General features: G+C 40.0%; 1 protein-coding gene across 1 annotated transcript in view; it reads right to left on the bottom strand.

Moving 5' to 3' along the window:
• Nucleotides 1-1,247: 1,247 nt before the first annotated feature.
• Nucleotides 1,248-21,825, bottom strand: part of PPARGC1A (PPARG coactivator 1 alpha) — a 301,432-nt gene continuing 280,854 nt past the window's right edge. Inside the window, 4 exon segments of the mRNA XM_053901642.1 lie at nucleotides 1,248-5,338; nucleotides 11,443-11,594; nucleotides 11,928-12,049; nucleotides 21,625-21,745. Of these exon segments, the coding sequence (XP_053757617.1) occupies nucleotides 5,235-5,338; nucleotides 11,443-11,594; nucleotides 11,928-12,049; nucleotides 21,625-21,745 (499 nt within the window). The 3' untranslated portion in view covers nucleotides 1,248-5,234.

The raw sequence follows: 21,825 nt of genomic DNA, 5'->3' as shown, positions 1-21,825 counted from the left end.
AGCTCCCCTTAAGTAAACCATTCATATTCAGCGCTCATTTCTTTTTATCAGCCTAATTTTGGTCCCAATAATTGTTTTTGCCATTCGTGTCATCAAGGATGGGAGTGATTTAATGTTCTGAGGACAACATGAAAAAGAAATCTTTTGTTTTGACGCAGAACATCCTCGTATCAGACCAGCGGCTACTACTGCTGCTTCTGCACATCCCCTCTTTACTCTCCAAAGGTTTTGAAGGGTAAAAAGTTAACCTTTAAACCCTTTAAGAGAAATACTTGCATTATTCTAATGTCCTTGCTGGGTCCAGCCAGAAGATTGAAAATGTCGTATACAATTTAAGCATCAGCCGAGACGGGTCAGAATCTGAGGGCGATCTACCGAATCTCCAGGAGTGCTTCATGCCCACGGTTGTCAATGAGGATGGTATTTGGGTTAGATAATGGCAATTTTTATTTTCTATTTTGCTAACGTGACTGGCAAATCTTAGAGTGGCATAAAATAGAAATAGTGGGCAGCGCTTCTTGTGTTATTTGGCAGGTTCCAATGTACTGTTTCCAAGAATTACACACACTTTTTTGCTCTAGGAGACAGAGGGGGGCGAGGGCTGGGATATATTTAGCCACCTTCCCCCCAGCGCCCCAATGTTTAGGGTGGGTCTTGCAGTGCAGGTGGCTGGGACCGGGGACGACCACCTGAAATCAGGAGAGGACAGAGCCCTAATAAGTGTGCCCTCTGTCATCTCTGTCATCAGGACCACCAGTCACCTGCGAGGCACAGCGGACAGACATCCTGACGGCAAGCTGTGTCAGCGGCTATTGGCTCGTCCCATATTTAACCTGATGACTTACATATGATGGGGGCTGCGTCCTGTTAACAAGTCTTCGAAACGTGTTCAGTCCATCCACAGAATTGCTTCCTAAGCTGAATATTCAGCAGGTTTCTCACTAGGGGCAATGGCTTGTACTCAGGAAGACACAATTTCTGTACAAAAACAGAGGCAATCCATTTCATAAAGTCTCACGTCACTTCTCGTGATAGAAAGCACTTCTGCCTCTGCCACTTGAAAGAAGAGAAGGTAAAACACAGAAGGTCTACGTTACCGTACAGCTGAAATCCATCCATGAATATGGAAAAGCGGGGAGAAAGGGAGGGAGATCCAGAGAGGAAATAGAATAATAATAAGCGAGTAATGGGTACCGATCTGAGAAACATGCCAGGAGTTTGGTTACAATAAATAAGAAAAGCAGAAGTAGATTTGAAACATTCGTTTCCCTTTATTAGCTCAGTGAGGCTGATGTGTACTGCACATTTAAAAAAAAATCACAGGAATTTTCATACAATGAATAAAACCACAACAATACATGTAGAATCGGCAGGTGGAAAAAAGAAAAAAAAAAAAAAAGAAAGAAAGAAAAAAAAAAAAAAAAGCCCGGCAAGGGCTGAACTAATCGCTCACTTACCCTCTTCAGCATAGTTCAACCAACAGTGTTACACTTTCACCTACAAATCTTAAACTAGCTCCATCAAATCAGCAGTTCACATTATTGAAAATGTCTGTCACATAGGTACAAATTTAGAATCATCACATTATATTACATGGCTATTCTAGGTCATCTATAGATCAGGTCTTAGACTACAGCGATTGAAGTTCTCGTTACAGCCATCGAAAAAGGACACATAATCATTACCTACTGTAAGCTCACATCTAAAGGCATGAAAAGGTTTCCTTTTTTCAACTGACCCAACCACACACCCCAATAGTGCAAAGTTCCCTCTCTGCTGCTTTGAATGCTGACAGCCCAACCGCGTTGTTCTCGGAGTCGTTTAGCAAAAATTGATTTGGTTGCACTGGAAGAATTATTCTGCTACATCTCTTTAAAAAAAAAAAAAAAGGAAGAAAAAAAAGCCCACATCTCTAAAGCACCGGTTCGGTTCCCAAAACTGTAGATGTGGTACTTACCACAGCAAGAAGGCAATGGCCTGCGGTCATCTAAAAATCCTACAGATCTATGCTGAGATTTGCCTCCAGTGATGATGGTGTGCATGTGTTCATTGGAAAGATTCTCTCCAAAAAAAAATTACAAATAAAAGTAAGAGGAACACAGTTTACGTTTTGATGGCCTACCCACAGGGTCTGCATAAGATACAAAAAGCTCTACTCGGACGGTTTAGTGATTCTCTTTTTTGCACTAATTTTAGATGCAATTTGAAGTCCGTGGAGGAAAACTATCTTCACGGTAACAATATTTGTCAGGCCAGAGTGGGGATAAATTAAGCCTCAACGTGAAATCTGCAGTGTTGTCTTTTTGAAAAGTAAGAAAAGAAACCAAGTATTTGACTCATGTCAACAATCCAGGGCAAAAAGGAGAATGTATTTAAAATTGGATCACAAAAATTTAAAGGCAAAATAGAGAACGCATCTGGTCCTTGAACACATAATATGATTTACTAAATATTGATTTCTTAAAAATAATTTATTGCTCTTAATAGTCTTTTTTTTTATTATTATTATTCTACAACAGAAGATACTCAAAATTCCGAAAGAAAGACTGTAAACTTTAGTTTGGCGTTCACACAGAGTTAAAATATCTGCATTTAACCTACAGAACAACAAGAATTAGGCGGATTAAAGATGTGTTACTGCCGTAACGCAGAACCTGTGAACAAGTTCTTTGATTTCATATTTTTTTTTTTATTGCTTTCTATCTACTTAGAAATAAGAAGCCAAAAAATCAAGCAAGCATCCGACAGGACAGACAGTGGATTCACTCAGAACACAATATGCTGGTGATAAATGAATACAGCTATCAAAATTAGCTGCATTGGCCTGGGGGTGAAATCCGTTCTCTAAGATTGTGTTGGGCGAGAGAAAGGAAAAGAACGATTAAGTAGTAGGTGTATCACGTCTTCCAGAAAAGTCATGTCGGCCAAACTGTAATCGAATCTCAATTTAGAAACTTGAATACACACTCCAAACTTTCCTGACTTCCTTTCCAGGGGCTCCGCACTCGGATGAAATCCTGATGCTCAAAATGGAGGTTTTTCTGAAGTTTTTATTGAATTTAGCAGAAGCAATGTCATCAAGAACAACATCATGGTCACGTGAGAGGCCAAGCTAGTGCAAGTAGAGACACCGCTTCTGCAAAAGCTGAATTTTCCAAATGAAACATTTCAACTGCAACCTGACAGTCGCCATGCATCCTAGGTAGAAAATTTCCACTGGCTTTATTATTTTCATCCCCTCATAATTTATAATAAATAGGCTATCTGCAACTGATAAATATGTCTCTTTAGTAAACAAAGGAATGAAACATCAGTATTTATACAGGATGCGTAACTGTAAAAAATACAGATAAATACCATCATCATACTCTGCCAAGGGAGAGAGATACTGGCTTCAAGAATAGTCTTCAGACACACATTAATTATTGTAAAAATCATACTGTAATTATTACCTCAGCATTTTGTATCAAATTAAAATCACAAAAATTAAAACGAAACAGCATTTTAAAAAGATTTCTGACCTCTAGTTTCAAAACTACTGTTGATAGAGAAAATAAAAACATTTCTTAATGGTTACCCATTGAGAGACTTTACATAAAATCATGATTATCTCCTAGAAAAATTTTAGATGAGAAAATTTCATTCCCCTAACAAATCCAGTGTATAAAACTTCAAAGGAAAACAAGCAACAAGAAAATGTGGAAAAATATCGCGTAAGTGGTTAATACCTTTAGGGGGCGCTGGGATATTTCTTGACAAGATGCTCAGATTGACGCTCACGTAAGAAGGGATGGATGTGCGTAAAGCATCATTTTGTTGTTGCACTTGACGGACACACACACTGTCTTTTTTGTTTTTTACAATCAAATATATATAAGCAGTAAGTTCAGCTTCTAAATATGTTAGTGTACAATAATTGTATCACCTCGTAATTACATTTGAATATTCTTGATTAAGAAAAATTTAGCAGTTTTGAAAAGAAGGCTGCATTTACAGTGCATAGCTGTAACAAAAAAGAACATCGTTGTATAGTATGCACACAAAATAAAAATACTCCATTTAACATCTGTAAATACTTCACTACATCAGAGAATGTAGCAGTGACACTATCTGAACACATACCAGAGAGTTCTACCCAACTCTCATCAGTAATGTAACACCGTGCCCGCTCCTCAGAAAGAACCACTGAATAAGCCGCGCGCTCGACCGTTTACGAGGCTTTTGAAATTTGCAGTGGAAGATCAACATGTGGGACATTTACATGGGTGTCAGGATAGAGGATGAACTACAGAAACTTCAAAATGTTAGGAAAGTTTAGCATTCTGGCGCCCGCAGTATCCTCTCCCACCCAGACTCCATGGCAAAAGGAAAAAGAGAAGAAAAAGAAAGAGAGGGAGAAAGGAGGAGGGAGGGAGGAGAGACAGGGGGAGGGGACGGGGGGGGGGGGGAGAGAGAGAGAGAGAGAGAGAGAGAGAGAGAGAGAGAGAAAGGATATTAGTTCTACCGAAACTGTGGTTTCTTCGGGATTGTCAGATAACCATTACATTACGAGAGAAAGCTTGCTTCAAGTTGATTTTGCACTTTCTTAAAAAACAGAGTACGGAGGTTGATGCCCAGACATCAGTGGCTGTCATTTTAGGGTGGTTTGTGGTCGGTTGGTTAGTTTGCTTTCCTTTTGAATTTATGCTTTTTTTTTTTTTCTTTTTGAATAGAGTATGAACATTTTGAAGTTCTAGGTTTTACGTGCGTCTTCATGGAACTGCTGCCATTTGAAGCGATTCGCCCCGGGCACACTCTGGTCACGTGCCCCCAGTCCCCACCTGTACACACAGACTTCCCCCACACCAGCCGTGCGCATGCGCGCACACCCACGCCCACACACCCGCAGCCGCGCACACACCCGCGCGCGCAAACACACACACACACACACACACACACACACACACACACACACACTCCGTCACCAAGAGACTCCAGGGAAAGCAAAGCTGACACCCATGAATAAACGTGCTTACTGGATATCCTTCCTGTCTCTTGCCTCTTCAGCAGCTGTGTTCATGTAAACCATTGTTGTTGTTGTTCTTGTTGTATTGTTGTTGTTTTGTTTTGTTTTTATACAGAGAGTGTAAAGTAGGAGAAATTCCTAAGAATGACTTGCAATAGTCCGTTAGGGAAGGACGCGCTGTCCCGCGAGGTATTCACCGTCCCTCTGTCATCTTCGGCCAGGGAACATGTTACCTGCGCAAGCTTCTCTGAGCTTCTTTCAGTAAACTATCAAAATCCAGAGAGTCATACTTGCTCTTGGTGGAAGCAGGGTCAAAGTCATCTGAGTTTGAATCTGCAAGAAACCCAAGCTAGGTTAGAGACACCCTTTGCCAAGTGTCATCAACTCAGTCATCCAATTCAAGACTACCTGATTCAAACACAACTTGTCCAGTTAAAAAAAATACACCCAACTTTTATCGGTAGATCTAGATCTAGATCTAGATAGATATATTGCTGTAAATATCAATAGTGATATTAATTGACATAAATATAATTGACATCAACATCAATATTGATAGAACTTTATAGAAGTACATATTTGCAGGGGGTATATACACCCAATATTTTATTGGCATACTATTGATACATATATATAATTTACATAATAATTTATGAATAATATATCAGTATACTTATACTTTATTGGCATGCTATTGATACATATATATAATTCGCATAATAATTTATGAATAATATATCAGTATACTTATGAATTTATATATATATATAATTATATATAATACATAAAAATAAGTATTTAAAATACACATATATTTGCAGAGGGTAAGGGGTGGGAAGCATTCAAAACACTCATTTATTGACTCATTTTAGTCTTAAACAATCTTAGGAGATAACCAGAACAAACTTAGTCTTTCTATTCAATAGCAACACATTCAATCAATATACTTAAAAAAAAACCATGTCCTGCCCCATTTCTGGCATGTTAAATGACTTACCCAAGGTTCCTCGACAACTGAGGTGGACAGGTAAGAGTAGAAGCTGGAATTAATTTCCCTATCCAATAGGATGGATTTCACAGAGCAAAAAAGCCAGGAGAGTGGGCAGGAGGGAGAATCATTAGAATTTCACCCATTCGCCACCTGACTGCTCCCCTTTGAAGCAGGAGGGACATATGATCCATTGATCTATTCCAGTACCTTGGGGAAACCCCAGCAATAGTGGCACAAATTATGCCCACATGAGAAGGTTCAGGGAAACACTTCAGGTCCAGAGAAGGTAAAGCCAACCTCTTTACCCAAGAATACGAGAGGAAAAATTCACAGGTAAGAATAAAACCACGGTCTTCTTTGAATTCCTACGCTAGTCCAAGTCAGCTTTTGTGAAGAGTTCCACACGCTTCACATGGCCCTTAACAAAACTGTCATGTTCCAGCAGCAGTGGATGTGGAATGAAATTCTGATTCTAAATATTTCTGATTTTCCTCCACTGACATTTATAAAAAAGTCGGATATTTCTTGCCGGTCTTGCAAATGAGGAAAAGGTATCTTGGAGACAGAATAGGAAGCCTCTTGCAAATAAACTCATTCATTGGAAAGCACTTATTTGAAGGGAAAACAAGACCTCTCTGGGAGACATTAACAATCCTACTAAAATATGAACCCTTGTATGTTTTATCCAGAATAAGTTACAAAATAGAAATGTCCGAAGTGACAGAGAGTGTAAGAGTAGATAATGTGGAGGCATACTCATTGACCTCACAAGCTGTTCTGCTGAAAAGGTTGCAATCCCTCAAGCTCTCCAGTACCGGGCTGATTTCCCCTCCTCGCTTCGAGCTCCTTTAACCATCTCAGACTTAAAGGCAAGGAAACTCCTTCACTCTTGTTTTTCCTTTCATTCTTACCATCCCTTGTATTTACTGACGTTTTGTCAATCCAGTTTTTCCAGGTAAGAACAGCAACTGCAGTCGGCCTCGGACATAAAAGAAAGGGGAAAAAACGGCCAATCGCTCCTCACTAAAATCTCCAGGAGTCAATTCTGAAATCACACTGGCTCCCACCCTTCTCTTCATAGCCTGACGAGCAGTTGGCTCGTATCACTAAAGCCTCACGACCAGCGGTTGTTCCAATCAAAGTCTTTCTTGTAGAAACCACACACACACACACACACACACACACACACACACACACACACACGAAGTCCTGCTCGTGGCTTGACATTAACTTGAAATCAGAATTCCACTTGCATGACAAATAAAGTTAGAAGAGCTCCCTGATGGCCAGACTCTGTGGCATTAAGGTCATCACTGAAACATCAAGAGCACACATACATATCTTTCCTGAAGGAAATTCTGAGAAGACTTAAAATATCTTAACTTTGGGTCACTCTACATCAAACCCAGAGTTTCAGGGTTTCCATATTTTCGTTAGCAAAAGATGCTCCAAAACCGTGGCTCTCAAGAGTTTCTTCACTATGAAACATGCTGGCTGGTATTCACATAGATGGAATCACTTATACGGGCATGCTACGTCACACTACGGGCATCAGCAAACTCTTTGTCGTCGCATGAATACAGAATGTGGTTACGTACAATTCCTGAGAAAATAACATCGACAACACCTCTTTCTTGCCACTAAAGAAGGATGTCGCAACACAAGCAAGACATAATAAAAGTTTTACGGGAATAACCCCAAAGCCACTCTAGTTATTAAAAATAAATAAGTTGTTACAAATAATGATACCGTATAAATAGAAACACATCATGCTACAACGGTATTCCTACCGCCTAGAAAACTTTTGGCACAAAGGAGGTACTAAAATGAATATTTTTTGAATGAATGTATTAATCTTGAATGCCAGCATACTAAAAAAAAAAAGTGGTTGAAAATATTTGTGTTGGGATCTTGGGATGATTTACCAATTAATGCCAAGGGTATATATAAAGTTATGGATATATTCAAGATGCTGATAACGTCATACATTTTTTGAGTTAATAATTTGTGGTGGATATATTATTTATTTTATTTTTCTTAGTATAAGTTTTATGCGATAACTAATTCCTGATGAGCAAATTATTATATTCCTTTTTATACCTTTTCTTAATGTTTATTTTTGAGAGAGACAGAGACAGAGTGCGAGCAGGGCAGGGGCAGAAAGAGAGGGAGACACAGAATCTGAAGCAGGCTCCGAGCTGTCAACACAGAGCCCGATGCAGAGCTCGAACTCACGAACAGGGAGATAGGGACCTGAGCCGTAGTCAGAGGTGCTCAACCAACTGAGCCACCCGGGCACCCCAAATTATTATATTCTTAATACTGACCCATCCTTCTCTTCTGGTCCTACAGTCCTAATTTAATTTCTATCTCTCCTCTTCAAGATTTTTCATCGAGGTCTTTCAGAAAGATCCATCTGTTTACAAGACAGTAAACAGACAGACAGACTCACAGATTACAGATTCATGGAAACCAGGTCTAAATCCTGGCTTGACCTCGGTAACTTTGATTGTCCCTTTAAACTCTGAGTCTCACTTATAAAAGTGGCTCATGATATTAACTTGGAATCATTATACTGTGGACTAATAGCATTGTGGTAATCACTAGGTGGCCTCCATAGCAGAGGGATAGGATGTGTGAGCTAACTTGGCTTGGGGAGCAAATAAAAACAGAAAAAAAACTGGTTAAATCTATCTAAAATGATAGGTCACTTTACTCTTGGTAAAATTAATCTATATCACATCATTTTCACTAACTCTGGACACACATATGAGCTCCCGATCCCTCCAAGTGTCCAGTCTGGTCTCATGTTCACCAAATTCACCGGACGTTCCCTGAAGCATTGCACCGAACATCTTCAGGGGACAAAAACAAGACACATATGAATGTCATTCAGTTCCGAAGCTGACCCCTGACGCTGACGCTTTCATTTTAAAATGACTTGAAATTTCAGAGGCGCCTGGGTGGCTCAGTCGGCTAAATGACCGACTTCAGCTCAGGTCATGATCTCTCGGTCAGTGGGTTTGAGCCCCGAGTCAGGCTCTGCGCTGACAGCTTGCAGCCTGGAGCCTGGTTCAGATTCTGTGTCTCCCTCTATGCCCCTCCCCCACCCCACACTCTGTCTCTGTCTCTGTCTCTCTCTCCTTCTTTCAAAAATAAACAAACATTAAAAAAATGAAATAACTGGTATTTCTAACTTCTCATTACCATCATTTATAATCATAATCGTAGCTTCTATTTATTGAGCACCTACTTTCTGCCAGACACCGTGCTAACAGCTTCACACAGACACTGTGCTAACAGCTTCACAAACATTTATTTAATCTTTGCAACAACATTACGGAGTGGTTTACAAATGAAGGACTGGAAGCAGAGGAAGTGTAATTGTTTGTTCAAGGTCAGAATTTAAGTCAGGTTTCAAAACCAGGTCTGTAAGAGTCCAAAGCCAGGGGTCTTTCCACTACAGAGCAACTACGCTCCAATCGACTACCCTTCGTGAAATTGTAGGGCTTGAGGGAATTGGAAAAAGCCATGCCGCTACAATACACATCAAACCTACTTTTCACAGAATACAGAGCCAGCTTAGCGACGGTCAAGTTTCTCTTGCTGCTGGCTAGACAGAGAGATAACAAGAGGGGAAACATTCTTCTTAGAAATATTTCAGGGAGGCTCCGGTTCAATTTGGAAATACCATCCAATCCTCCCTCTACCAGTGATGAATCGTGATTTAAAGGCCCCTCTAGGTAGCTTATTTTAAACTCTAGATGTTTTGAAAGACTGGAAACACCCTGGCCTTCATCACTGAAGAAAATAAGTCAAATCAACTTAAGACTTCAATCCGTCTTGACTGTTTTTATCAGCCAACATTTGAACAAATGACTTGCCACCTTTTATATTTTCATCCCTAGGCCTCTATCTCCCTGACAGCCAGCTGCCTCTCCCCTGCTTCATACTATCTATTTAGCCTGTGAAGTGAATTATAGCATATTCCCTCCCGAACAATGCACACCACCTATATCAATTACTTTAGGAAGACATCACTTCGGTGGAAGGGAGAAAAAAAATCCCCGTATTTGGTATTCATTTCTTTCTTTATACCAAGCCAAAGCAAGTGCAGACAGATACAGAGTAATGCTTCGGAAGAGATTTCTATGTTAATTTTATGATTATTGTTACAAATCGATTTAAATAATTATGTCATATGCACAAGACATTTGCCATTTTCCTTCCTTCATTCCTTCATCTAAGAATTTAAAGGCTTACAACACACACATTAAATAGGGACCGACATGCAAAGGCACCAAATTAAAATGGAGAAGAAAATTAAGATGTCCATTTTGGCATTATTTATAATGCCAAAAAAATTGACAATTAAATAAATGTTTAGCTGTAATGGAATGATTAAATATAATGGTACTCACCTAACACAATACAGTGCAACCATTCAAATAAGTTGATAAATTATTTTGAATCCCATGAATCACAGTGGAAAATGAACTTCTATAATATTAACTGAGAAAAGTAGAATTTAAAGCTTTATAAATCTATATGATGTGACCTCAACTGTAAGAAATTAGACATTCTGAGACAAAACACTGGACTGCAAATCACTCAGCAGACCTTTAGGTGATGTGCTGATGGGTGATAGGACTATTTTTCTTAGTACTTTTTTAGATTTCCCAAATGTTACCCCTTGAGTCTGTATAACTTTTATAACAGGAAAAATGAATACTTAGAAATGCTTCAGTTTCCTTATCTGTCAAAGGGAGGTGACAGTAACAATAGCCACCTTCTAAGATTGTTCTGTAGTAATTAAATAAGAAAATGCTTGCAGAGCCCCGGGCACAGTGCCTAGCATCTGGAAACACTAAAAACAGAACAGGGTTGTTGTTTTTTTCCCCTCTCCTTTTGTTTTAAAGAAAGTATAGTGTGATTTAGCATATGAAATTATATTTTCTCTTCTCAAGGTGTAATTTGTAGAATATGTCTTAACATTTTTAAGAGTTTGTAGGACAATAAGGAAAAAAGAACCAGACTTTTGCATATTCTGTTCCATGAGACAATGGTGATGATGCTAAGGTTTATACAAAAGGAGTTGCACTGCAAACCTACACAATGAACACACACACACACACACACACACACACACACACACACACCATAAACACTTGCTAACATACACATACGCAAATAGCCCAGACTTTTGGCATTTGAGAAGACACTACAAAGAACTCACTTCTGTCCTTTGTTTCCAAAACCTAAGCCCCTTGCTTCTGAGAATGGCCCAGATGATAAAAAATTAGAAATAAGATAAAATATGTATTCAAATATCCCCCCTAGCAAAATAAAATGATGGCCCAACCCAATATGCCTATGGTTTACACCTGCTTCCATTTTTGAGCCTTACATTATGGATTCCTCATTCCATGTACAATAAAATCCATACCTAGGTCTGCATAGTTAGACTTGAAAAATTGCTTGCGTCCACAAAAGTACAGCTCGAAGTCAGTTTCATTCGACCTGCGCAAAGTGTATCCATTTTCAAGAGCAGCAAAAGCATCACAGGTATAACGGTAGGTAATGAAACCATAGCTGTCTCTGGAACAGACAAAGAAGAGAGGATCAAAGCTGGTGAGGAAGGATTAACATATATGCCTGTAACCCTTCCTTACTTCGGGAGACTTGGCTGGTGCCAACGTCTCAACCGCTGCATCCATTTATCAGTGTGATTGTCCTGTCAAGCAGCTAAATACTTATTTCTGGGACAGGAAATCTCAACTAGAAAGATTAATAAATAGGGATAAAAGAAAATAAATAAGGTTCTGAACTCAACATGTCATCTGTCAAAGCATTCCCATCCTAGTAATCTTATGGCCATAATTTTTTACATATGTCAGCCTCTAAACAAGAAATAATCTTGAAGATTCTTACCCATCATCCCGCAGATTTACTGTGCACTCCTCAATTTCACCAAAAACTTCAAAACGGTCCCTCAGTTCCGTCCGTGTTGTGTCAGGTCTGATTTTACCAACGTAAATCACACGGCGTTCTTCCTGGGGAAGGGGTGGGGGGGGAGTAAGGAGAGACTTTTGCCAGTTCTGGAGATAGGAAGGAAGTTACATCTCTAGAAACATTCATACGTGTATGCTCATGCGCACCAAGAACCCACGGAGCATGCCAGTGAAAGCAAAACATACACTAAAACTGAATGAGAGACAACACGTGACCCCAGTTTTCGTGCCCATTTCTCCAGTCCTGCTCTTTCTCCCGCGCACCCTACCCTGGATCTCACTCTTCTGCTTTTGCTCTCCAGCTCTGTTCTTCTCTCAAGTGAGCGTCTATGTATTACAAAAGAAATATGGGCAATGCGATCTTTTTATCTCTGGACAGCTGGAAGATACCTGTTAAATATTTTAACACCTGTGACTTGATTATTCATCTTCCAAATTGGTAACAAACTGACCTGGCTTGCAAAACTGCTTAATTTCTCATTTAACTCAGGATTCGAATAATGAGATGTACAAATTTAGACATCCCTCGAAACGACGATTCTTAAACTCCGGTATAAATAAAAATTACCTGGGGTGCTTATTAAAAATGCAAATTATTGGGGTTTATCCTGGCTATATTAAAAAAATTAGAAAATACGATTCACCAATCTTCATTTTTAATAAGCACACCCCAGTGATTCTGATGCAGGTGGTCCAAAGACAATAATATGAAAATACAGTCTTAAAATGTAGGCTATTTTAAGCCATGGGTCTCTGCAGAATAAGAGCTATAAAAGAAGCTATAAATTTCACTTTAGCAATGAATCTTATTTTAGGAACAGACTAGAAGGGTGTGGCCTAATTTTCAGAAGTGGAGTCAATATCATCATAATCTGAAAGTCATCAGCAATTTATAGCCTACAAAATATGGGAATAATATCTTACAGCCCAGGGATGGACTCCTTTTTCAGGAAACAGTAAAAAACACTTCTCAGTGTAAGAAGCAATCCTGTATTTGTTGTTCCAAGAAGACAAGGCCAAAGGTGATGATGTCCCTCAAAACCAAGGCAAGGCTTTTCGAGAACATGGGGCGTCAATGGAAAGAATGTGCTTACCAACTCGTCTATATGCCTACTGAGAACAAACAAGAATGAAGCGAACTTATAGGTTGCAAGCTTTAAGTTAGATGGGAGCCAAGATTAGGAAACACACAGGACTAAGGCATGGATTCAGCTTGCCGAAGAGTTTCCTCCAGATGTACTGAGGGTATCCTGTCTCGGATGAGGTACAAAGTAATCTGGGCTTATGGCAAAGAGATACTCTATGTTATTCCCTGCATGTCTTTCCTTTTCATATGCCCAGTATTTAGCAAAGGGCCTGGCAAAGAGTGAAAACTCAGTAAGCACTTGTGAAACGTAACTGAGCAATTTACAGACTAGAGTCTCCTAGGTGATCCGATCATCCGTTCATCATCTTCTTTTACCACAGGCAACACTCATATTTCTGTTTTGATAAGAGAAGTTCCTTGGAGACTCAGATTCAAATAGCCAACTGTCTATTTGACATCTCGAGCTGGATGTCCCCTGAGCACTTCAAACTAGACCGTTACCCAAACCCAGTGCTCCAGTTCCACCCTCTCCCCAGTAGGTCTCTCTCCAATGGTCTTAATGTCAGTGAAGTTAATGTCATCTAGCCAAGATTCAGGACAAAAACCTGAGCGCCTTCCTCGATTCTTCCCTTTTAGTCCCCTCTATACATCCAATCATTCATTGGCTCTGCTGATTTTACCTCCTAAATACCTGTCTGGTCTGTCTCTCTTACTCGATCTCCTCTAAACCGAGGTGCCAGCATCTCTTTGTGGACTAGCATAACAGTCTCTTAACTTGGATCCTGGGTCTATATTTATTCTCCTCCAATCTATTCTTTCACTTCAATCGGAATAATCTTTGCTAAGGGAACAGGAATCTGATCATGTCAATTACTGTCTAAAACATTTCAATGGCCTCACATAACTTTTAAGGAAAGACCTAAATCATTAACAGGACCCACGAGGCCTTGCGTGGTCTAGACTTGTCTCCCTCATGGGTTTTCCCTCCTACTTCCCACTCATCCCTTTATTTTCCAGCCACCTTGAGCTACTCGGTCCCTAGTATATACTGTGCTCCTTTCCTTCCCCAAGGCCTTTGCACAAGCTGTTCCCTTGCTCCTTATAATAGCCTCCCCACACTATCTCCTCCTCCTCTTCTCCGATATACACATACTGTCTAAAATTACACCGAACTCAACAATCATTTCCTTTCTGAGACTTGAGATGAGGTCAGGTTTCCTATCATTTGTTCTTATAGTCCACTATTTCTCTTTCAGAGTTTGATGACCAATTGTAATTAAATAATTAATAATTAACTCGTTGTTTCATGTCTGTTGCCCCCCACAATCTGCATCTGTCCGATTGACAACTGTATGTTAAGGGTACTTGAAACCTAACAGAGTCTAAATGAATATTTGTTGAAAAATCAATCACCAGTCAGTTAATCGATGTCAACACTTACCCTTACACCCTTCATTGCATCAAAGAGGCTGAAGGGTAATCCTTACTCCCCGAGACTCTCTAAGAAAATGGAGAATGAAAGCCAGGTTTGATGCCTAGTCATAGGAAAGAACTTGCCAAGGTAGTTAAGCTGAGGGAATTGACAAAGGTTTCCATGACTTGTTTTTACAGGTTTAAGTGGAAGAAGTGTGGAGTAACTACATGTTTGCAGAGCTCTCACTCCTAAAAATCACTTCTGAAAATCCGAGGTGGGCCTCCACTGAAACACTCAGTAAAACACAATTCCCTTGACAACAGCTATCAGGCCTAAATGATTGACCGGGTGAAGTCCCACAAACAGAATGGACTGCCTGGTTCACTTCCATGTAGATTGTATGTCTCAACCGAAGGCTGTAATTGTGTTGTTCCAGACCACCCAGCACATCCTGGAAATCAATAAATATAAATGGATGGTGAGACTCATCCTGGGGCAGTGTTGTACATTGGAGTAAGGGACTCATAACACCACATTCCATTCTATTTACAGCCAGCTCTAGCCAAACAGCCAAATGTGATGGGACTGTTATCTAAACTTTCTGGCGCCTGCTTCCATGGGTGTTACTTTTTTTTTTTTTTTTTACTAGGCCTTTTTTAGGAAGGTTACTACTGTATAAAGAAAAAGGAGGGGGAAAGGCAGAAGAGAGAGAAAGAAATTGAACCATCACAAAGAAATTGCTCAACTACCATTATGGGAATACACACAGCCTACGTACTCAAGGAAATTTGAAGTTAAAGCTAAAATCGACCATATGCACGTCCATATGCAAACATATTGGGACAGTCTCTGAATTGCTTCTTTATACAAAACTGTATGCAACAACGATCCCACAAAGAAGATAAACCAGAGGACCTTTTTGGATACTGATACATTCTGCAGTAAAAAGAAGACACAATCTAGATGGGAAAAAACAGAAACCCAAAGGGCTGGTGCACAATCACTTAAATTACCTATTTGTCCATCATCTCCTTTTATGAAACACAGGAATGGAACCACGTCTTGCTTCCTTACAAAGATCAGAGATTGAATACATGCTGAAATTCTCATTTTAGAAAATGATTAGAGTGCTTGGTTTTCCTAGTGCTAAAAATGAAACTAAAAGGCATCTGAAGGTCTAAAAGCAAAGACAAAAATCTTTCCAAGATTGGCCAAAATGTCTAGCAAAGAACCGATTATTTTTAACGTGTTGCAGTTTTATTAGGCAGATGAATAGATTCCATATCTTTAAAAAACCTTAACATTTGCAGCCAATTTTTCAAGACATTAATTTCTAAACAGGAGATGAAAGGAAAAGAAATCAAAATGCTTAATAACATTTTCAACTTCTTAAAGGCTTGGAGGAACTCTAAACCTTTGGAAAAAGCTCCTTGAAAAATGATTTTCAGACCAGTTTTCACTATTGAGGAGGATGGAACATTTATCAAATATCTTTTAGCTTCAATTTTCACAAAAGCTAGTTTGCTGATGGTGTGGATAACAAAATTGAAGATTTATATTGCATTAACAGGTATAGTAAATCATCATTATATCAAAATGCGGGGGGGGGGGGGAATACAGGAAAAAAAACTGACTGAAATTAACTGACTTTGCATGATCAAAATCTTTATCAAAAAGAGAATAGAGCCTCTGGGGTAGCTGGGGAAACATACAATGGCTGCAGTCAAATAATAAGCTAGTTTTGGAAAAAGGGGTTTGACTAAGAGAAAGGGAATTTAGCAGGGAGGTTAACATTTATTGAATTCTAATATATGCCAAGCACTGTGCTTGATGCTTCTTTATGGGTTATCTCCCTAAAATGTTTTGCAACGCCAGGTAACAACAAGGAACAGCCTGATAGAATTTAGATTTTGATTCTCAGAACTCTTAGCCTACATTTCCAAGTCAGGATAATGGAAAAATTCTTTTTCCTACGTTAAGGAAGCTGCATGTCAACTTCAGCCACGAAAGACTTATGTTCATTTCCAGATTAGCTACCAACCTGACTTCCTCAGAAATTTCAAAGATATTACAAATAGTGTATGTGAGGTGTATGGATAAAATCTATGCCCTCTAGGCTGAACGGTACAGTGAGGTCCTCCATCTAAAAGACAAGGTGAGGGGGTGGATGGCTGTGAAAAGGCACATATGGACAGAAAGAAATGCCAAACCTTGACAAAAGTCAAATTGTGTTTTTTCCCTCTCTTTCCCTTCATATTGATTATAGTAATACTCTTAGGGAAGAAACAAAACTACAGTACTCAGTTTTCCAAAGTTACTTGCAGTTAAGTACTACCCAGGAATATTCTTCTAAGCCTAAGTTTGGATCAGTGTGAATAAATCCAGAATAGTCTACGTAAGAGCCAGTATGCAAGTAAACACAAGAATAAGGCAGACAGCATGGAAACTGAGGGGATGCAGGACAGCTTTCGGTAAAACTGATAATTTCTAAATAGTGAGGTTCAACTCACAATAGAACATGTATTCTAACCTACATGAAGTATCTCTTGAAAAAGGCTTGGATAGAAAACTATTTTCTCCAAAAATTCTAACTATGAGAAATTACACACACACACAATTTTTTTTTTTTTTTCCCATTTGGAAGAAGCTGATAATTATCCGTGATGAAGCACTGTTCCTGACTCCTGGGCTGCATACTGACGAATGGAAGGGAGAAATGGAATGGCTTAGTCATTGCCCAGGCACATCTGGTTTGGGTTTCAAGCACTGAGCCGTATCATAATGTGTACATTTACCCTTTAAATGAACATCCCATTATCATGTTTTCTGGCAGAAAATTTTACCGACTGCAAATGAGTGGGACTTAGAACTCTACGAGAAATTAGGGCAGTGACAGTTTAGACATTAAGTGCCAAACTCTGGCTTGCAAAGTTCCGATTAACCTAAATTACTGCAAGGCTGAGAAAGACAGGGTGACGTGGTTCTTGAGAAAGAATTTAGGTGGAAAGTGGAGGAAAGGAACAATCAGAACGGTGGCAATGGTCAACCCCAATATAAGATTCTGTGTTAGTAACTACTGACTATTAGACCTCTCTTAACTCTCTGATTTGCTGCATCCAGGTTGGTCTGGATAAAGACTTTTAGACGCATAAGCAATGACAAGTTTATACAGACCTCCTAAACCGTCTCCTTACGGAACTCAAAATAAAAGCAATATAGACTGCAAGCCAAAGGCGGCAAAGACCGCTTTAATTTTGTAAAATATCAGTTATTCGATGATTTAACATTTTTTTCATTTCCTTTCTGGGCCTCTGCTTTGCTAGTCTTCTAATTATATGATTGATCTGAATTAATAGATAACCCAGCATTGCGCCCTAGATATTCTAAACAAAATTTACTACTTATTCATTACGTCAAGGGTTTCTCAAAAATATGAATGGAAATCACCTACCCAACCAAGTTAAGAGGACTGTCCTAGTTCCTTTAGCTGTTTCACGAATGACCTCTCAAGCTGATCCAGTCAAATGAGTCAAAGCTCATCACATGTATCTCTGTGCCCAAGTCCATTAAAATACATTTTGCAAATGCACTGTGGCACAAGAAAGTAAATCATCTTGATGAAGGAAAGCAATCAGAAAATGTTCCTATGGTAAACTCATTAAGAAATTCCACTATGCCTTCAAGATAGCCTTCACAATCTTTGTCATGTCTTACAGGACACTTTAAGGATCTCGCTTCCATCGAGCCCTCCAGTACTGATTCTGTTCCCCAGTGTTCTGGTTAAATGACTAGCAGTTTCTCAGCATACCTTGCTCTTGTCTAGGGACTCACTGTGACCTATAGCTTCTGCCTAGAACAGCAGTGCCCACTAAAAACATAATGCAGCCTATGCAAGCTTAAATTTTCTAGGAGGCACGTGTTAAAAAAGCAAAAAGAAACAGAAAATTTAATTTTAATGATGTATTCTGTTTAGCTCAATAGGTCCAAAACATTATCATTTCAATTTGCCATTGATATGAAAAGTATTGGGGCGCCTGGGTGGCGCAGTCGGTTAAGCGTCCGACTTCAGCCAGGTCACGATCTCGCGGTCCGTGAGTTCGAGCCCCGCGTCAGGCTCTGGGCTGATGGCTCGGAGCCTGGAGCCTGTTTCCGATTCTGTGTCTCCCTCTCTCTCTGCCCCTCCCCCGTTCATGCTCTGTCTCTCTCTGTCCCAAAAATAAATAAAAAACGTTGAAAAAAAAAAAAAAAAAAGAAAAGTATTAATCAGGCATTTTACCCTCTTCTTTTGAACTAAATTTTCAACAGCCAATCACATTTATAGTGCATCTTAATTCAGACCTAGTTGAATTTTCTGTGTGGCGAGTGGCTGCCATATTGGAAAGCACCAGTGTAGAAAACCTTTGCCTTTGTTCTCTTTCGATTTCAGATCAATCTCACCCTCACCAGGAATGCCCTCCCTCATTCTCAGGTCTAGGTGTCCACCCATTTGCCACCAGTACCTTAGGTTACCTTCTGCCATAGCACTTAACATACCTTATTGCTCGTTTGCATATCTTTATCTGCCGGGAGACTTGATGCTCTCTGGATGTGTGGACCAGGTCTTACCTGATTCTATATCCTAAGCAACTAGCAAATGTTTATCACATAAAGGATCACGAGTTCTCGCTTATGTGAAGCAGAAACAGCATGTCATTGTCCAAGAGGGGGTGAATTTACGAGTTAGTCCCAAATCTTTATATTCAGCTCTTATTATCTATAGTTCGCTGATCACAGAGTAAATAATCCCTATGTCCTAGTTTTTTTTTTTCCAATCTCCTTTTCCAAAACAAAAACAAAAAAATCTCAAAGCCAGATGTCTAGTTAATTTATAATGACTCAGTGTAAGCCAACTTGATATTTTTACTATATAAGCCATCTTTCAGAGGTAACTGATAAAGACTGTCTTACTCAAAGAATTCACTAAAGAACTGGTCGACATTGGTGACACAAAGAGAAGGCAGAGGGTATCTGCTTTCAGTCTGGGGCTAGTGACCTCAAGGTTGCTTTTGGCACAGGCGTTAACTATGGAATGTAGACCAGCCACACCATTTGACATTTTGGAAAGAGCCAAACTAATGAAAAGACCCCTCTCTCCTTTATGCACTCTCATTAAGTATCTGGCACTAAATTATCTTCGGAAGGAAAAAAAGAAACACATGCCATTTAGCTACATTTATCTGCACAGCTTTGGTTATAGTGGTGTATTTTGCACAAACACACGATGAAACCGTTAATCTTTCTCTTCGCTGTGATACTTTTGGGAAGAAACATGAAGGATTTTACAAAATATGGATTTGCAAACACTGAAATAGCTCTTTTCCTACATGCCTGCTCAACATGATTCTCTTTTGTAAAGATTAACTGTAATGTGCCATACCAAAAGGCTTTGTAAACTATACGGCATTATATAAATGTGAGTTATTATAATTATTGAACAGGCTATTAATTAAATACAGCAAAATTAGAAAAATTGAATTTCTAATTTTCATTAGTCTTCTTTAAGTGTTAACGAATGACACTCTGGCAGCTCTTAATATCACAGCTCATTTGAAAGTTGAGAAAAATGAGCAAAGGTGTTGTAATTTGCACAAGACTTTTGATTCAGTCTTAGGTAGCTTCAACGTTAAATGACAGCAAACACTCTAGACCTTTAGCCTAAGTATTCAATTACTTCTCCCTTCTTTTTCCTCGAGTGCCTGCTGTTAACAAGCCTCTCAGTTAACCTTTTCCCTCTGGTTGATAACTGTTGGCCAGTGCTTGATTTTGACTCCATTCGTCAGTTCTTTTATGTAGTTTTTTCAAGATTTTGTTGATGGTTGTAGGTTTTCTTAAAGGTACAATATAAATCTCACCTTTACAGTTGAAAGTCATTTCCCCAAACCTTGGTTCCCTTATATGCAAGACCTGGGAAGAGCTGATCTAACTGAAATGACTCTCAGGAACAACGAGCACAGACAGGCAGCCACGGCGGACAAAAGCAACGCCACTTCTGATTGATTACTCAAGGCTCCCTGAAACCCCGAGTTGGGAGAGACCCAAAGTTTCCCCGCGGGCTCAGTGGGAAGAGTTCCATAATTGATTAGGAATGTCTGCCATGGGCAAGACTGACAACTGGGGCCACTGGCTTTCGCCTTCTAAGTTCTGGGTTGGAAAGCAATAGGAGGGAGCTGGGGTAAAATCTACCTACTTGCGAGCAGGTGCTGAGAAGTAGTGACCCGCAGAGAACCAACAAGTTCAACATAGCCTGGATCTTTACATCGAAGTGTCAGTGATGTCTGTGTGTCAAGGAGATGCAGTGCCTTTGCAGTACGTGGTGACGAAATACATAATGGGTTACTGCAAAGTAGCTCATAAGAAATGTGGATGTGTCAACTACCCGGTTAGATGCTGACCCAGCACAAGTAAGAAATGATGACCTTTTAGCAAATCTTCATCTACCGCCTCCTTTAAATCTAACTTGAACCCGGTCCCCTCCTGCATGATCCAATTCTAACGTCTGCAGAAAAGACAAAAACTAAACAACCAAACACGGGCACCGCCTCATCTTCCACTCACAGAAGCCGCAGAGGACGGTAAGAAAAACCCATCTTCTGACCCGATGGAACCAGTCTTTGACTGAATAAATCCCTGCTCCCTCCATTTTGGAAAACAAAAGTAGAGAACAGCAACGAGCTTCAAGATGAATGAGGAACGTGAAGTCCGAATAAGAACCTACGCTCATTTACCACGTTGCTTCCCAATAATCTGCGTCAAGAGGGACTGGATGGGGGACCCACCGCTGTTTCAAAGTCAACAGGCTGAATGTTGCATATTCTAACAAAGGCTTCGCTTTAGTTTATTTTCTAGTCTACAAAGAAAAAAAAAAAAAAACAGGTGGAAGGGAAGGGAAGGAAGGGAAGGGAAGGGGAGGGGAGGGGAGGGGAGGGGAGGGGAGGGGAGGGGAGGGGAGGGGAGGGGAGGGGAGGGGAGGGAAGGGAAGGGAAGGGAAGGGAAGGGAAGGGAAGGGAAGGGAAGGGAAGGGAAGGGAAGGGAAGAGAAACCCTCCCTTAAAATGAAAGCGAGCTCCCAGCTGCTTACAATTGCCTTCTGCCTCTGCCTCTCCCTTTGTTTGGCCCTTTCAGACTCCCGCTTCTCATACTCTTTGCGGTATTCTTCCCTCTTCAGCCTTTCGTGCTGATATTCCTCGTAGCTGTCATACCTGAGAAACATAACTTCATCATTAAGTCAACCGTCAACCGCCTCCATTTGCCCAAGCAAAACGAATCATGATCGGGGGAG

This window comes from Panthera pardus, unplaced genomic scaffold, assembly GCF_024362965.1.
Source record: "Panthera pardus isolate Hobbes unplaced genomic scaffold, ASM2436296v1 HiC_scaffold_13, whole genome shotgun sequence".
Taxonomy (NCBI): domain Eukaryota; kingdom Metazoa; phylum Chordata; class Mammalia; order Carnivora; family Felidae; genus Panthera; species Panthera pardus.
This window is presented reverse-complemented; position numbering and strand designations above follow the sequence as displayed.